Source organism: Apostichopus japonicus, chromosome 18 (genome assembly GCF_037975245.1).
Source record: "Apostichopus japonicus isolate 1M-3 chromosome 18, ASM3797524v1, whole genome shotgun sequence".
Classification (NCBI taxonomy): Eukaryota; Metazoa; Echinodermata; class Holothuroidea; order Aspidochirotida; family Stichopodidae; genus Apostichopus; species Apostichopus japonicus.
Window position 1 is genome coordinate 16,859,403 of NC_092578.1, and position 19,152 is coordinate 16,878,554.

The 19,152-nt window shown below is 34.8% G+C and overlaps 1 protein-coding gene and 1 long non-coding RNA gene across 2 annotated transcripts in view; both read right to left on the reverse strand.

Moving 5' to 3' along the window:
* Positions 1-328: 328 nt before the first annotated feature.
* Positions 329-19,152, reverse strand: part of LOC139958409 (integrin alpha-8-like) — a 34,669-nt gene continuing 15,845 nt past the window's right edge. Inside the window, exons 15-29 of the mRNA XM_071955472.1 lie at positions 18,591-18,692; positions 18,202-18,257; positions 16,428-16,585; positions 15,998-16,129; positions 15,587-15,651; positions 14,929-15,076; positions 13,157-13,237; positions 12,472-12,554; positions 11,846-11,935; positions 11,309-11,420; positions 10,213-10,359; positions 4,397-4,627; positions 3,607-3,711; positions 2,626-2,748; positions 329-1,996 (exon numbers count right to left, since the gene is read on the reverse strand). Of these exons, the coding sequence (XP_071811573.1) occupies positions 1,886-1,996; positions 2,626-2,748; positions 3,607-3,711; positions 4,397-4,627; positions 10,213-10,359; positions 11,309-11,420; positions 11,846-11,935; positions 12,472-12,554; positions 13,157-13,237; positions 14,929-15,076; positions 15,587-15,651; positions 15,998-16,129; positions 16,428-16,585; positions 18,202-18,257; positions 18,591-18,692 (1,744 nt within the window). The 3' untranslated portion in view covers positions 329-1,885. The remainder of the gene's footprint in view (positions 1,997-2,625; positions 2,749-3,606; positions 3,712-4,396; positions 4,628-10,212; positions 10,360-11,308; positions 11,421-11,845; positions 11,936-12,471; positions 12,555-13,156; positions 13,238-14,928; positions 15,077-15,586; positions 15,652-15,997; positions 16,130-16,427; positions 16,586-18,201; positions 18,258-18,590; positions 18,693-19,152) is intronic.
* On the reverse strand, positions 5,318-10,105 carry LOC139958411 (uncharacterized). The gene is made up of 4 exons (XR_011789780.1): positions 9,429-10,105; positions 7,899-8,023; positions 7,423-7,592; positions 5,318-7,041 (listed from the first exon to the last, which is right to left on the reverse strand). It is a non-coding gene; the product is annotated as an uncharacterized lncRNA (long non-coding RNA).

The following is a 19,152-nucleotide window of genomic DNA, read 5'->3' on the forward strand; positions in this document are numbered from 1 at the left end:
ACTAACCAATTGAATGTTTTTAGAATTAATGGTTTACTAAAGTGATCCATAACGACTTGATTTACTGTCTCACACGCCTGATCAGTTTGCAATATTTTGTTATTTCATTTGAATATACTTTCGCTTTTAATCTAGGTGTTGTGTTTTAGTATTGCGCCACTAATTCGTGCCAAATTAAACGCAAAAAATGCAGTTTTCCGATAGGTATTCGTAGGTTATTATTTATCTTTCGACAAATTAACCCGACGTTGATTTGAGACATGACTAAAAGTTGAACCAGAATATGGTAACCCCTAGATAAAAACAAATAATAATAACAACGAGTTCATAGGTTATATACGAATAACTATCTATTTGACAAAAGGAAAAATTTGTTATCTATTCATCTATGATCTCGACTTTCACTTATTTTTAAAATTAAGTATATAGAATAAGTGAGAAACGACATCACATGTTCATAATGTGAAAAGATAGGGAAAATAGTTGGAATGATATTGCGTTGTTAAAAACTTTACAAAGTCATTATTTAAAAATAAAATCAATACAAAATAAGGTACCGTCGTCTTATTGATGAAGTTAGCTAAATTTATCATTTTTTCTAACAAATATCAAAATTGAAGTTAAAAGTACAGTTTAATTGCGTTATGTATGTGAGAAAATCTATTGTTTTGATAATTCTCAACGAAGTATATATGACACAATTGCACAAAATGTATAAATCATATAATATAAAATTATAAAACTTTCGTATGTGTATATAAATTATAAAATACGTATGTGTACCCCCCTTTATCAACCACCCCCCCCCCCATCAAAGTAGTTATTAACACAAGTTTTCACGTCAACCTAATTTTTCACCTATAGCTCAAGAATGCACATGTGAGGCTTACTTGGTGATGACGTTAACTCATGGGAGCAAACCCATTGCTTTCATCAGTTAATTGTAATGTTTATAAACTCAACAAAAACATTTTTTTAAAAGCTTCATATAACCCACAGAGCTCTCCCTGATCTCTCCCAACACAAGTTGTCCTTAGAAAATATCGTCATTAATTCTAAACAAGCTATTTGAGGAACCAAAAATCCTCATATTTACAGTTAGATTAGTTTTGTATTGCATCCAATGAACTGACCTATAATGGTCTACGCAAAATAGTATGTTTCCCAGCCGCTTTAATTGATGAGCCGTGGATGGTTGAAGGGAAATTTCGCATAAGATAAAAGTGCTATATAGAAACACACCCGAAGTATAAAACAGTGTTATTAACGGTCTCTACTGCATCGTTTAGCCTAAAAAGGTAATTATTTACCAAATAGTCATCTTGTGAGACGGAATGATGGAGATTTCTTCTCTTTTATTGTTAAGAATACAACAAGAACAATTTTGTACTTTTATAATCTTATATAGAGATTGCGCAAAATCCTCGTGATTGTCAAAACAGAGATAAAACATAATTAACGAAATGACAATTCAGCAATGAACACATATGATCATGCGCAGTTTAAAGATCTGCTTTTATTGGCTCGGCACGCTGTAGCTAGGAATGTTTTGTAATTACGCAATCGACCTGCCACCTCAGGCTCTAATATTACACTGCATAGCTACTTAACACCACCAGGCTCTTTGTGTGGAAATATGTTTACGTTTACAGTATAGTTAATTATATATGCGTTCACACAAATTCCCTCATACAAGAAAAAATATGTGGCAGGCGTTGCAGACTAATTGGTAAAAAGAGGTCATTTTACGACCAAGGCAGGTCGATTACGTAATCTCAAGAAACTTTTCCATGTTAGCGTGCTATAGTTGGGGTCTAATACAGCAAACCTTTAACCACCAAACGAATTGTGTGTTCCTGCAGCTACAATCTCATGTGTAGTTCGCTTACTCGATGGTTGCGTCAATCAACATATCTTCATTGTCTGCTTCCCTCTGTCCTGCGTACGATCGCTTCAATTCTTCCAAGTCTATTTTATTCCTCTGAAAGAATCCGCACTAAAAATGCAGAGAAAGATGTTAGTATGTTATAATGTTATTGTTTTACTTAAAGACATGATATATCTTCTTTGCAGTTTATTGGAGAACAACAAACAAACAAGCAAATAGATGAACAAACAACATGAAAAACAACATCATATAATCAGTGAACAGAAACTGACCGAGTAATTATAAAGAAAATTTCGAAGACTATCATAAAAATATGTTTATTATGTAGTTAGTTCAATATGGCAATGTAAAATATATCTAAAAAATTAATTCCTTTTGAAATCCCCCCCCCCCCCCCACCAACCCTCTTCGGCTGAATTACACCAAAGCAAGTTTAAGAAAGAAATACCATGGGTATTTCGAACTAAAGAGTGAAGATGCTTGAAGGGATAGGGGGATGGGTAGTGGGCGTAGTAGGATGAGGTGGGGGTGGGGGGTGGGGGGTTAATGATGCCGGAGACATGATCTGCAGGGGAGTATGTCTATAATCCGCCAAATTGTCAGTTGCTACTTTTTTTCCTGGCAATCAAAGGGTTCAATGAATCTGATCACGCAGAGTGCAACAGATATCATAGATGAGACACAAAACGGCGTGGGGTGGGGGGGGGGGTGGATAATAATTGATAAGAAAAACTTACTTTATAGAGGATGAAGATAAGTATAACCAAAAAGAGACTGCCGACTACCACAGATACTATGATAACCCATAGGGGGACAGGTGTTGTGTCCAAGAACGTTAGTGGTATTGTCCGCAATGATAACTGAAGGAGGACGATAGAAAGTTTATAAGATGACTTTTTTCATTTCATTTCATTATATATTTGATCCAAAAAAGCAAAAAGCAGTATACAAACAACAAAGTACGAAAACACAAAGCGGATCAGGATGTACCAAAGGAAACTAAATTCCTGTAGCCCGGAGGTCTGTACACCCTTACAATAAGAGACTTGGAACTGAAATAAATATATAATATTCACAAATAAAGCCATAAGAAATATAGGAATTAAAATTGACAAATTACACATGTGATAAAGCTAAGAAATGTTCCTTAATATTGCACACAAATGACTGGTAAGAACCACACAAGAGCAAATTCCTGGTCTCAGGGGGAAGTTCGTTCCAAATCCTAGGAAACTTGGTTTAGTGAAGAAAACAAATATTGATAAAAAGATGAAAATTGGTGTAGAACTATGCACAAGTAACATTCTCTCCAACCACATGTATATAGATATAGGTGCATGAGCCCGGGGAGGGGTGGGTGGTTCAAGGGAATTTATTACTAATAATTGCTAAAAGTAAAACGTGAAGAAAACGTTCCATAGAATGTGAGAGTAAATTTTGCTTTCATGACCTATAGTTTTTTAATCGATATAGGCGAGAACAAGAAATATAAAAAAGAAAATATATTCTGCAGCTTACAGGGAAATTCGACACCATGGCACCACCTGGGCTCTACCCAATTGTGAAAGTGGTGAATGGTTGGACCAAGCTGGTCTCATTGGTGATATGCATTTCTGTGATACTTTATTAGTGATTATTAATCAAGTATGAATATAGTGTACGATTATTTATAGCTATATGTACGTTCATAGTTAAGGCCTATACGGCATATTGCTTACCGTTTTAACTTCCTCCGGTGTTTTAGTTGGCTGAGTTATGTACGGTATACTTTGAACGGTTAATCGAGCCATCGATATTATCTCCCATTCTGCTGGTTCGTTATCCTGTATGAAAATGAAATAATCAAATGTATAAACAAAGGAACAATGTGTGGAAACATATACAATCATAATTAACAGAAATTCCTTAAAACAAATATCTGATTTGCGTTTGTATTTGCTATAATCTTTGCATAGGCTATGGTTTTTCTTAGCGTTGTGGTCCAATATAAATATGGTACCTAAGATCGCTATTCCCTTTCTATTTTAAACATTGTCAAAAAAATCACAAAGAATTTGCATATCGATGCGATGCGTTTTATTGTACGGGTATGCAAATGCTCTGCAGTATCGCTTTTCGTGATCTACCCTTGCATCCCCCACTAATTTATCCATCATCACGGGGGGGGGGGGGGGCGTCGGTTTACATTTAGCTTAAGCCATGCAAGCGCGCAGGAGCGGACAGGGGCATAAATTGATACCAGCTCAGTGATCCAACAGGTGGAATTGGGGCTCAGAAACACTGAAATCGGATCATGTTTGTTGCTTCGCATGAATTAGAAGCTTTCACGACCGATAGGATATCGGCACTTTCGTCGCCTCACCATGGCGACTCCTTCTGCGCAAGGATAGAGCGACGTACCGGTTCCAAGCCAGTTAACCGGTAGGCAAATCCACCCCTGACAGCACAGGCAAAATAATAATAATAATGATGATATTAATAACAAAAGGGTTCCATAAAACCACTGACCTTTAGCAAGCTTTCTAACATTAGCCTCGATTCAATCGTCAGGATAATATTAGTTCCATCTTTGTCTATGTTGCCAAGGTTACAGGTTATGTTGACACACCCACTGTGACCCTTAGAGCAATCGACAACTACCTTACTAGGTACACCACTATTGTCATCTTCTTCGACCTCCTCAATTACAGATCTCCTTGCCCGACTCTCTTCTTTTGATATTGTTGCTTCATCTTGCATCTACGAAAAAGAAGAGCAATTATCAAAATTGCTAAAATATCCTTCTTTTTGTTGGTATTTTATGGTCATTTTTTTCGATTCTATGTCATATTAGTGTATCATATATAATTATAATGTATGTATATTCCATACGTCTCTGTAGTCAACTTTTATTTCAAAATATTAAAAAGAAAACATCTTTTCAGATGTGATTAATACTGGTGTGAAAAGTGCATGTGTCAATATGAGGCTATAAGAAGAAAATCCAATTCATTTGAATCTCTCTCAATAACCTTTAATTATTGATGAAGTCGTCGAGAAAGTTGACTTTTCATTGTATAATAACTTTACGCAACAAAGTTAATTAACTCCGTAACTACAGTTCACCTTACTTAATGAATTAACTAAGCCATGAAGCTATTATGACCCGTAACTGTTTTACATCATATAATGGGATTACTAGAATATTTAATGTTTTAACATCAATGCATACAAGAATTGTAATGACTATATTATACTTATACTTATAATACTTATAATGACTTTGTATAGACGTACAATGACTTTAAATACACTTATAATGACTTTGCTTAGCCGTATGATTAGTTTACATGGGCGTATAATGGGTTTACCTAAAAGGATAATGAGTTTACCTAGACTTTTAATGACTTGACATAGACGTATTACAAGTTTTCATACACGTGTTATGATACACTGTAAAAAATTTCTCTGTATATTTACAAAAGAAAAGCTGTCAATTAGTTTCCATCTGTTTTTTCATCAGTGTACAACAGCAACTGTAAATGCACAACTACGGTTTGTGTAGAAACAGATTCATTTCTATTTATTCAGGTAGAATTTTATGTGGCAACATGGAAAAAGTGATGTAAAATTCAAAATACTTTTTGTATATTGGTCGAACTTTTTTCGTTTCTAGACAGAATGTTTCCGTTAATTTACCAAATAACAGTTTGTATACACAGTAAAAAGTTGTGGTTGAAAGTAAAAGTTATGTATTCAAATGAAGCTGCTATATGTTGGTAAAGTAATTTGTGATCCTGGGCGAATCCTTTGTAGAGAGGAATTTGTTGTACATGAAAGAGATTTAGATGAAAAAATAAACGTTATACCAAGAGGAACACATTGAGAGAGTCAAATTTACCAAACACACATATCTTTATTTACCAACATGCAATCTTGACAGGTGTTTTAAACTTTTAGAATATCATAAACAGCAAATGTGGAATTAGCACTGCAAACAACAATGTAACAATATATTACACTAACATGAACAGTTTAGATATCATTCCAAAACAGGGATAAAGTGTGAATTTGCCTACCAGTGCGTTGAAAAACAGTGATATTATCATACTACTACTAAACTATTTCAGCATATTAATCTGGACTTTCCTGATGATATTAGACTCCCAAAGGTAAAATACTATTTAAGCAAGATTGATAAATGCTGAATAGCAGGGGGTCAATTTACCTTATGAACCTACCAAGGATACTGCTGTCCATTGTAATTAGCACTCTTACAAAGAGATAGTGTCTAGAATGAAAGAGCAACGACTAAAAAATACTATTCTATGACATACTAAAGAAATAAGAAACAAAACAATAACATGAACCTGGAAACCACTTAAGTTGCATTGAAACTGAACCTGAAACAAAAAGCTATTAACAGTAAGAAACTCAAATACTATTTATATGCTTAGAGTACTTAAAAGGATTTCTTCTAGTAAAAATACTTTGTTTCGAATGAGTACAGTTGCTACCCTAGGAAATAAGCTTTACTGCTATCAGAACAACTCCCAAATCAATAGAAAGAAAAAAGAAAACAGTTAGATTGATGGTCAATGTCAAAGTGATGAAACTTCCATTGAAATGCTCAGGCACACTGGGATATTTTTTTGATAAAATGAACCCTTTCCAATACATAGAACAATCAGAAAATCTACTTGACAGTGCTCAAATTTGGGATATTTTTATATAATTACATCCAACTTGTACTGAAAAAGCTACGAGGTTGTTCTGTACAGAATCATATTTTGTATTTAAGAAAATACAATGTTTGGTTAAAAGACTTCTGAAGCAAGCAGATTACCTTATTGTTTATTAAGTATTTTAAAAATCAACTTTAAGTTACATTGTAACATGAATCTGTAAAATTTAGTGATTTATAGCAGAATAGTTCACAGATTCAGCGCTTTTGAAATGGAGGTATCATTTAACAAAAAGTATACGGCATTAAACAAAACAAAATTAAATGCAGCTAGCTCAAGTAGCTTAATACTTTTGGCCACATTCACTGCATATATCACTCTCTACTTTCCTTCATCCGCTCACAAAGAGAAGTTACTTTCGGATTTATACACCATCTGTAAGATTTCTTTGCCCTAGACCCTCTCCCTGGATCAATCTCGAACAGTATTCTGTAGGGAATAATTTGAAAAAGTTTCATGAGTCCAATCTATCCTTGTTTACCAAAAACATCCTAGTGCTTAAAAACTAAATTTATTCAATTTTGGTAATAGTATCCCCAAAATTAGTTAAACTTCACATAAAAGTTATATATAAATATATATATATAAGTAAAAGTTTGTATCCATTTTAATATATATAAACTGTTGTTATTTGCATGCCGTGACAGGTGCACTAGTAGTTTAATGAAAACATTTAATGTTGCACAACATTTGTTGGCATTGACAGTTCTTCTTTGCAGTTCTTCTTGCATGATCTCAACAAGATGGAGGAACTGTAGTTTGAATGCACCTCCTTTGTTAATCTGTCAAGAAACTAGGTTTAAACTGTACCTCTGTATGTATTCCATGGTTGCTTGAACCTCGAGCTATGGGATAGCATATGTTGAACACATAGTAGCTCATGAACAACATCTTCAACACAGCAGTAATGGATGTAGGATACAGCAGAGGTTCCCGATCAACTGTTATTGCCATTCTGTTTCTAAGAAATGGATTGCAACCTGTTACATAAAAACAAAAGCATTTTTTATTAATATCTTAAAGTATAAAGATCCATGGATTATAATTTTAAAAGCAATTTCATTCAGAAATTATGCAAGAGTAGCCTGCAAGTGAAACTCTTGCACTCTGGATGAATCCAGTGGTCACCGTGATGCACTTTACTACAAAAAAAGTCAAAACCTGATGATCTAGTGCAAAGATATGTGAGACCAATCATAGTCTTAGGATAGAGATAAAATGAGTGTTTCAATACCATCTTCTCTATGGTCATGATAGAAGTGACTTTTCAAAGCTGAATAACTTACAAAAATTCTGTTGCACTTTCTTCATGACAAGTAAATTGAAAATTTGGTTGATTTTGATTAAGCCTGTAGTGACACATCTTTCTAGCTGCAGTATCAGAGTGAACACCACATGAACAAGTAACCATCTGCAAGAAAGTAAAACATATGGAAATTAAAACCTTTCGGAAATGGGTCAGGCTCTCCAACAATACATTACAAATCCGGTGCCCCTGACTATTCCATCTCAGGTTTAGCTGAAGCCAATCCTATGAAAGGAAAACAAACAAACACTTTTGGTTACATATATATTGACAGTTGACAAATCATATCAGTTAATACTGTAAGTAGGCTACAGTTTGGCATAATTCATAACACCCACAATCAACACATTCATGCTAAGATCGGGTTAGTATAGCATACAACAGTGCAAACATCAACTGTTCATGATACTTAAAGTAGGCTAGGGGCAATTAGCAGCTCAGGCACAGTTCTGGATGGGTGGGGGGGGGGGGGGAGGAGGGCTAGGAGGTAGACTTTGCCTGTAATTTTTTTCTAGCTCGCAATTATCACAATTCCCCTTTACAAAGAAATTTCCTTCAGGAATTTTTTGTATAGTTAACTTCCACCTAAGCCCTCTCCCACTCAAACATACCTATAAATACTAAATTTCGAGTTCAAACATCTTTGGTTCTTGTGATATCGTGTTTATACGCCAAGGCATCAAATGACAGGCACATAGTACATACAGGGTTTCCCCATTACATGCAGTAGCATCCTTCAGAATTGAACAAGGAATAACAAATGGTTTTACCGACCAATAATTAGTTTTCAAAATTCAGCGAGAAAAACAAAACAAGTTGTATTAGTAAAATTCTGATTTATCACTGCAAAAACGTGATTTATCAGACAAAAAAAAACAATTTTATTGATCGATGATCTATTTTAGTGATAGACCAGAGTTTGTTAACCATAAACCTAGCCTAGATTGTTCATTTCTGAATTTTAACATTTGGCGTGCCATAGGGGACTGCACGACTCCCCCAAGATTCAGGACGGGACTGCACGACTCCCCCAAGATTTAGTGTAAGCCGATCGGGGGCTTCAAACTAAACAGTAAAAGTGATATCAAGAAGTTTCCTAAGAGAATCTACGTTATATAATAAAGCACAGATACTGATTGGTGACCAGTGTCTAGGCTGCGTTATATCATAGCCAATAGAAACGATACCGCGAAAGAATGAATGTAAGCTTAGGTTTGGTATGACTGTCAAAACAGCTACGACGATATGCTACAAGTAAGCGATCGTATATGCTCGCCTAACAAAGAACTGCCATGGCATCCTGTGCTAGTATGCACACAATGGACCGACAGAGAGCTGTGCTGTCGGCCTAGCCTACTTGCTTTGCCGCTTATTTCAAAACAAACAAACCAACAAACGAACGTTTAATGAATGCTTACGTAAAAAGTAACAGTTTCATATGACTCAATTCACTATAATTGCACTCATGTTAGATTAAAAAGGACTACAAAGCTTTGAAATCATAACTTACCGTAATTACAGCGGTTTCGGACCTTCGGTGCGCGCGCCCAGCGTCATTCAACTGTAAGTAGTGTACAAAGGTCATCTACAACTTTGCGACACAGTTGTTAACTTTACTATTTCGGAAAAAAACTCGTTGATTGCGTAAGACTAAACGTATATGCTACTTTCTATCATTCCAACAACATGTAAAATACGGTTCTCGTTTTATGATGCAAGATTTGGTGTAACGTTTTCGCGGTCACTTCGACCGCATAATGAAAACGTGGATCGAGCCTGATGCTTTTGTTTTGACACAGCAGTTGATGTATTGTTATGAACATTTTGTTCCCATATACAGAAAATGTTGTTACAATACATTTTGTAAATGGACAACAATTTTTTTTAACAACATGATTAATTTTAGTAGATGAACGGCGTAAAGCTGTTATATCACAGACATTTTTTACAGTGATATTACAACAACGCGAAATCTTTTTACATCAACGAATGCGACTACACGCAAGGTGGAACAAATGGCGCGCCATAGGTCGTGGACAAATGAAATCTTATAATTAGTAACATTCGGAAGGATTTTGACAATGACGTCACCGTAAACCAATGACGAGCATACGATTTGATATTTTTTATTGCGTCGCGTTTGTGTCTGTGTGTGTGTGTGTGGGGGGGGGGTGAGCAAATTAAGCATGAAGTTACATGAAAGTTCTAGAGGCACATATAGGGTGGGGGGGGGGGGGAGTGGTGGTGGAGTTGTTCCTGTAGAGAGGAGTACAATTAAAATGACTGCCACTCACATTTTCGAGATCTTCTGTGATACACTCTTGTCCGTTGTTAATGTTTACTCTCGTTAAAGAGAGGAGATGTCGGCCACTTAGAGTTTTCATCGGCCAACTGACTTCTAACATGGCCGAAGAAATCGTTGCCGGACCTAAATTTTGAACCTTAGGGGAGAAGAAGAAGAAAGAAAGAAAAATACAATATTGATTAAGAATTTTGAGAAAAAAAAACGAAAAACAGGAAGAATCATATTAAACTGTGAGATCTATGAGATCAGAAAGCAAAGTTGATAAATAAATGAAAAGAAACGGGCAGGGGGGAGGGGGAGGGGGGTTGGGGAAACTGCCGGATATATTTGTTGATAGATTACATCTTTTTCTGCATGCTTTTATTGTTGATATTAAAACAAAAACAATGAACAATAAAGAACAGTTAGGAAAATGACCTGAATTAAGCCAGTATCATCATTAGCTAACCAATTACGCCAAACGTCTGCAGATATCTATAACTTTGTCGAAAAGCAACTAAAATAAATGAACCATAGAAGTTTATATCCAAACATGTATATCTGTTGCTCCTTATAATGCTGGTGTAGTTGCACTATAGATCTTTGAATGTTGCATATTGAATATTGTTCTTTCCGCATCAGTGGCTGGTCTTTGTACATAAATGGCTGCTCTTTATATATCGATGGATGCTCTTTGTACATCGATGGCTGCTCTTTATATATCTATGGATGCTCTTTGTACATCAATGGCTGCTCTTCGTACATCAATGGCTGCTCTTTATATATCTATGGATGCTCTTTGTACATCAATGGCTGCTCTTCGCATATCGGTGGCTGCTCTTTATATATCTATGGATGCTCTTTGTACATCAATGGCTGCTCTTCGCATATCGGTGGCTGCTCTTTATATATCAATGGATGATCTGTGCACATCAATGGCTACTCTTTGCATATCGGTGGCTGCTCTTCTTGTTTTTATGTTGTTCTAATTGTTCTATGGTTCTTAGGTAAGAATATCTGAGACCACTATTCGCTTTGTCTTATAATAAATATCATCATAAACTCACAAAAAAATGTTTGTCTTTTGTGTATATAGCTAAACTCACCCAGTAAGTATGGACAACTTCGTCGGCCTTAACAGAATCCGTGTCATTAGTTTCTGTTAGCTTTAATGCAACATCGGTGTCGTTATAGATCACTTGTTCAATGTTAGTTGATCTGGAAAAAAAAGAAAGAAAAAAGAAAAAGAAAGGGAATTGAAAAAGTAAAAAAAAATAATAATAAGACAGAGGTATGAATATTTTCATTTTCATTATTCTCTTAAAACTAATTAATCAACAGACATTCCTTCACAATAAAACGTTTACGTTAATTATCCAATGAAAAGTGAATGGGGATCTCAAGTCACGCTCTAAATCAGCAGAGGGCGCTATCACATCAGTCCTTTCTAGTTCCGCGAAACTTGACAAGCTGCAGCCACTGCAATAACTGAGCATTTCATTTGAGGAATCTCTGATGGACACTATTAGTCTAAAATCCTGCACATTCCATAATTCACGCAAAGTGTGACATACTCGAACTAACATACGGTTGTTCATAATCATAACTAGCACATTTTAGCAATTTATCCATAGTTATTATACCCGTCAAGCAAGATGCCAACTTTCGGTTGCAATTCCCATCTTAGAGTCACTCTGTTATCTCCTTGGGTGTCAGCATCTTCTTCAGATGTACTAAATGTGAAAGTAAAAGTAAGTATGTTTCGGCATGCATGGTTGTAGACAGACATGACAAGCAGAGAGAGAGAGGGGGGGGGGGGGGGGGATGTGGAGCGGACAGAACAAGTTTCATTCCCGGGCTCTGAGTCGATTGGCGATACGGGAAATCGGCATCAGATATATATATATATATATTTATATTTATTTATTTATATATATATATATATATATATTTATATATAATATATATATATATATATATATATATATACAACAACAACATGAATGGCCTAGACAGTGACAACAACTTGATTTGCTAAAATGATCTCAAATGTATGCATGTTTATGAATATCTTTCTACAAGGTGTTACTCACATTTTAAATATTTTTTTTTTACAATTTGTGTTAGGAAGATGCTATAGTAATAATATAATCTAAGCAAAACATGTTCAGTTTTCAATGAATTTCAAATATACCGGCCAAATGGTTATTTCCATTTGTTCCACGTTATAACCACTTTAAACAGATTTTTTTTGTTTCTTCACACACACCTGTTTGCAATAAGGACCATTGGGAGATGTGTTCTATCACCGGGTACTGGCGAAATTTGTAAATGCAGCTCGAAAACAATATCCTACGAGTTGGTTACAACAAAAGAAAGAAATTAGGTGCAAGCATAAATGTATAACAAAAAACAGTGCAAATTCTTCATTAATGCATAACAATATACATGTACCACAATGGAGAAGGAATGAGGGGGAGGGTGGAGGGAGGGTTATGATAAGAAAAGAGGGTAATGCGGGTTGTTAGGGCTCATACAGAGGGCGAAAAATTAATTCATAGAATTTTCAAGAGCTAATAGTTCAGAACGAACATTAGGTATTGTTCTATGGTGTTAAAATACTCTCGATATGTATACTGTATTCGTGTTGTGGGTGTCTGTGTGTAGGGGGGGGGGGGTGTTGGGGTAGGGGTATCGGATCATCCATGCCACCTATAACGTTTTCTTAATGTCAGGAGACTGAGAGTGAATCAAGTCGTTCGGATTTCTTGACCAGGCTCTATCTACTGTGATTTTTCTTAAAAATTAAAAATAAAGTATTCTTTGAGAGGGGAAAGGGGAGGGGGGCTAGGTCAAGCCCATGTCATTCTCATGTTAATATATGAAACCTATGTAGAAATACGACTATAACTACAATTTTAATACAATATTAATACAATATTAACTTCGGTTACCGTTGTCCTTGGTAGGGGATTTCCGATGTCACAAACGACACTTCTAACCTGGTGCATAATTTCACACACAATCGAGAGGTCCTACGTGGAAAGAAAAAAAAAATAGTAATAATAAAACGATGATGATGATGATGATATTGATAATGATGATGATGATAATATTGATGATAAAGATGATGATGATGATGATGACGATGATGATGATGATATTGATAATGATGATGATAATATTGATGATATAGATGATGATAATGATGATGATGATGTTGATGATGATGATGATGATGATAATATTGATGATATAGATGATGATGATGATGATGACGATGATGATGATGATATTGATAATGATGATGATAATATTGATGATATAGATGATGATAATGATGATGATGATGATGATGATGATGATAATGATGATGATGATGATGATGATGATGATGATAATGATGATAATGATAATATTGATGATATAGATGATGATGATGATGACGATGATGATAATGATATTGATAATGATGATGATAATATTGATGATATAGATGATGATAATGATGATGATGATGATGTTGATGATGATGATGATGATGAGGATGACGATGATGATGATGATGATGATATTGATAATGATGATGATAATATTGATGATATAGATGATGATAATGATGATGATGATGATGATAATGATGATGATGATGATGATGATGATAATGATGATGATGATGATGATATTGATAATGATGATGATAACATTGATGATATAGATGATGATGATGATGATGATGATGATGATGATGATGATGATGATGATGATGATGATGATGATGATGATGATGATGATGATGATGACGATGATGATGATGATGATATTGATAATAATGATGATAATATTGATGATATAGATGATGATAATGATGTTGATGATGATGATGATGATAAGATGATGATGATGATGAGGATGACGATGATGATGATGATATTGATAATGATGATGATAATATTGATGATATAGATGATGATAATGATGATGATGATGATGATGATGATGATGATGATGATGATGATGATGATGATGATGATGATGATGATGATGATGATGATGATGATGATGATGATGATAATGATTATGATGATGATGATAATACAAATACTTCTAGGAACGATACACTGCAAACACAATCAGTCGATACTAACCCCTTATAATTTTCGTTAAATGATCTTTGAACAGATTTTCATTAGAACTTTCTCACTGATTTGCACCTACTCAAATCGAGTCCACAGATCTACACCGATAGTGGAATTGACTCGCATTAAACACAGAATGACTCACCATTCACAATATTACTGGTTTTATAAGGTGCCGTGAAAAAAATTAAGATTTTTTCCCCTGCAATTTTGCTTCAAGTTATCGTTTCTGCTACAAAATGTTGAAAAGATGATATTCTGATGCGAGAGTATTATATTTCTATTTTATTTGAATAAATGTTGAAAAGGTGATGCATATTGAATGATTAATTTAAGATGTCTGCTGCCTATCGTTCAATTGATGACATTTGATAAAATAATCATTTTGTCATCTTACAGCAAAATATTGAATTCCTCACTTCAAGGATTCTTTGTTGTAAAATTGTCAACATGTATATGTATTATTTGAACAATTCATCATTTTCTTGAAATAATGTATTCCCAGAAAGATCTTAATATTTTGACAGCACCTTAACCTTTCAAATACTAAACCAATGATGAGCTTTTTTGTTTTTGTTTTGTCTTACTGATTTGGTGGTACGAAATGACAGGAATTTGGCCTCATCTGGTAAAAGGGCATACAGATGAGCACCAAAGGCCTCATCAGCGGTATTCCTCACGGTAACCGTCAAGACCACCTCGGTATCATCGCCAAAAAATAAAATAGGTTGATCGCTGAAAATGAAAATCAAGGTAAAAGCTATGAGTACCTGCTAAAAGAAGAAATATAACCGACAACCATCAGTAACTTAGATGAAAGCGATGTGTATGATGAATATTCGGTCCCCTCCCCCTTCCTTCCCTCCCTCTCCTCTCCCAACAGCTAAGGAAAAATTGTATCACTTAATGAGACATCCCGGAAATGTGTGAATGTTCTCTCTCATACTGAAGTTGATCAAGTCTAAAACTTGATCAGTGCAACAACGCCACGTGGGATGAGGTGGGATGGGGTGGGTGGGTGGGTGGGGTAGTGGGTGGTTATATGGTGTAATGACATGGGAGTGTAACATCCCCTTTCCAATCTCACACACAACTTCAAAAGTAGTTATTGGCACAACCTTGCAGTTAGACCTAATTATAGAAAGTATATATATATTTTTTATCTATACTATATATATATATATATATATATATATATATATATATATATATATATATATATAGACAAGACAAGCTGTAAAATACCTTTTCACGGATGTTATCAAATTTGGTGAGCATGCAGGATTGAGACAGTCGAAGAATATAGGAATCTAGAGGCGAAAAAGGCAATATCGATTAATTGATGGAATGATCAAATTTGATGTAGTTGACCGTCCTAACGTGTGCATTTCAATGGTACACCATAAATATATTAATGCTTTACAAATTCGAAAAACTCCTTCCCTTAATATTTTATATATTTTTCCTAACTTATTTTACACGATGGTTTCCATTCATGCGGTATCATCGATTCAAACAGAAACCTGTGCCCACGTTCAAATTCTAGCGTTCTAGTGTTCCTTTGTGTACATACTTATTTTGTAATTCTATTTTCGAATTAATATATTTAATATATTTTATATATAACTAGACAGTCAGTAATTCTACAATGCTTACCTGCGCATCTTTGCTCTTGGTGTAGACGTCAAGAACATGGGGTATTTCCCCCGGAGGTAAATTGTCAATATCCTGCACGACCTCACTGCTAACACTGATTGTGATCGGTGAAACTTTATCTACAAGTTGATCCTGTGGTCATAAGAATTAGTTCAGAGTAATTCAATATATATACTGTTGTTAATTATCATTAACATATTAAAAAATGAAGAACAATATATTCATTATCAAAGATCAAAGGGTGTGTATGTGTGGGGGGGGGGGGGTGCAATATCACTTTTGTAATGGATCGATATTGGCGGACTCAGGTGCCAAATTATGTTATATATTTTATTTCATAGAATAATGCAGGATCATGCATAGAATATATATACATCGCAAATCAAAGTTTTAAAATTAATTCTTGAAGCAATATAAGAAGACAGCTTACCTTTAGAAAAGCATTAAAGCTCTCACATTTGAGTGTAGTAGCTTTGCGAAATCTGGTGTCATTATACCGAAGCACCCGCATACTCGTTGAGGCGTCAGTGTAAAACTCCGCCCTCGATATCTGCTTCTCAGCTTCCATTGTCAATATGATATTAAACACTGCAAGTTATAAGCAAAATATTAATTAAAATTAATTATTAATTATTATTAATATAAATTTCTTAATGAATATTAAAAAAAAACAGATATGAAAGTCAAATGTAAAGAGACGGGATTCTTTGTGTGTGTAGAATTCGAGTCCATATAGTCTTATTCGTATCCGAGTACTCATGACTTTGTACTCTTAATCAGTTTTAAGTTCCGTTTAAGTTTAACTCTCTTATATCTTCATGTATAGGTGTTAGAGACTGATCTTAACATATTACAAATTTTACAAAATTGATGATGACATTGTTATTACATAACTTGGTATTTACGTAAAAGGGAAAAATGGAATAAGAGAAAGAAAAAGAAAATGAAAAACCCAGAAATGAAACCAGAAAATAAAACAAGTGTGAAGGAGGACAACGTCATGTCACTCGTGGCATGGCTTTGTATTCAGTATTCGTACTCACACTTCGGACCCTATACGCTCGTGCCCGGGTCACTTTATTCCACGAACGCATGTACGTCAAAAGATGTGTATGTAGGTAAATATTGGTAAGTATAGGTCCATGTAGGTAGGTAAAGGTACATATAGGTAAGTACAGGTAAATATAGGTAAGTATAGGTACATATATGTAAGTATAGGCACATACAGGTATAAGTATAGGTACATATAGGTAAGTATAGGTACATATAGGTAAGTATAGGTACATATAGTTATAAATATACGTATACGCATAGGTAAGTATATAAGTACATATAGGTAAGTATAGGTACACATAGGTATAAGTATAGGTACATATAGGTATAAGTATAGGTAAATATAGGTATAAGTATAGGTACATATAGGTAAGTATAGGTACATATAGGTAAGTATAGGTTCATGTAGGTAAGTATAGGCACATACAGGTATAAGTATAGGTACATACAGGTACAAGTATAGGTACATACAGGTAAGTATTGGTACATATAGGTAAGTATAGGTACATATAGTTATAAATATACGTATACGCATAGGTAAGTATATAAGTACATATAGGTAAGTATAGGTACACATAGGTATAAGTATAGGTACATATAGGTATAAGTATAGGTAAATATAGGTATAAGTATAGGTACATATAGGTAAGTATAGGTACATATAGGTAAGTATAGGTACACATAGGTATAAGTATGGGTACATATAGGTATAAGTATAGGTAAATATAGGTATAAGTATAGGTACATATAGTTATAAATATACGTACGCATAGGTAAGTATATAAGTACATATAGGTAAGTATAGGTACACATAGGTATAAGTATAGGTACATATAGGTATAAGTATAGGTACATATAGGTAAGTATAGGTACATATAGGTAAGTAAAGGTACATATAGGTTAACATGTGCAAATATACTCCTATCCCCAGCGGGTTGTTCATGGTTTTAATTCAACAAGGGAATAAAGCCAGTCATGAATTTTTCTCTCCGTTTTGCTATAATTTCATTCCCTAGTTCTGCTGCGATAGTTTCATACTGTATGTCTTCATTTATCTTATCCATGCAGCCAAAGTACCACTTAGTCTCTGGCAAAATTCAACCCAAAATGTAAAGTTTCCTAATTAACATAGCTTGAACGATGATACTTGCCATAAGAATCCTTGGTACCTAGTCCAGTATAATTCATGCAAACCTGGCCTCCAAACCTATAATTAAATATAAAAAATAAATCATTTATTTTGTAGTTAGAAACTTTGAAGATTACAAGTATCAATACTTCAACAAGTATACTGGCAATTCATGTAGTTGCAGAAGTACTAAACTTGGATGGGGTAATAATCGTTGGGTGGATAGTGGGTTGATAGTTCGATGAAGTGTGGCAAGTAATATGAACATCTGAAAAAACGTTACCAGGAATCAGAAGAATTTGTGGCGCCCAAGCCGTTGTCTCCCCCCCCCCCACTCTCTTCCCACTGGTTAGACTACTACACAGGGGGTACAATACCAATTAATATGCCCTGATATCAGTTATTACTTACCCACTGACTAATCTGCCTCCCCAAACTACGTTTCGACCAGTCAAGTTAACTCTTACTGAATCAAATGTCACTGTGATGAATGGTCGAATCACTGGCTTTGTCCTGTATGATGACAATGTGATGGAAAGAAGGAAAGGAGATAGACTAATAGCACCCAAAAAATCGTCCGAAAAGTGATTGCTGTAATTAATTAATATTATATCTCAAAGACTAAACCAACATTGCATTCTGTGTTAACATTATCACAAAATGTGTTCTAGTGAATGTGCTGCCCGGCAAATGAATCCACCCAATGTCTTATATGACGACCCTCCCCGCCCCCCCCCCCCCCACCCCGCATCACGAGCATTACAGGAGCAGTCCGCAGTTTTCGCATCGCAACTGATCATCAAAATTAGCAAAACGAATCCACAATTAATTTGATTAGATTGCTGTCGGTTCTGGGAAGTCTACAAGACGTTCCACTGTAGGGTAAGTCATTAAATTTTCTATTTATTAATTCAAAATATCATTTTTGATTGATTTAATACACTTTGAATGAAATAGCGATAATTTAGTACCT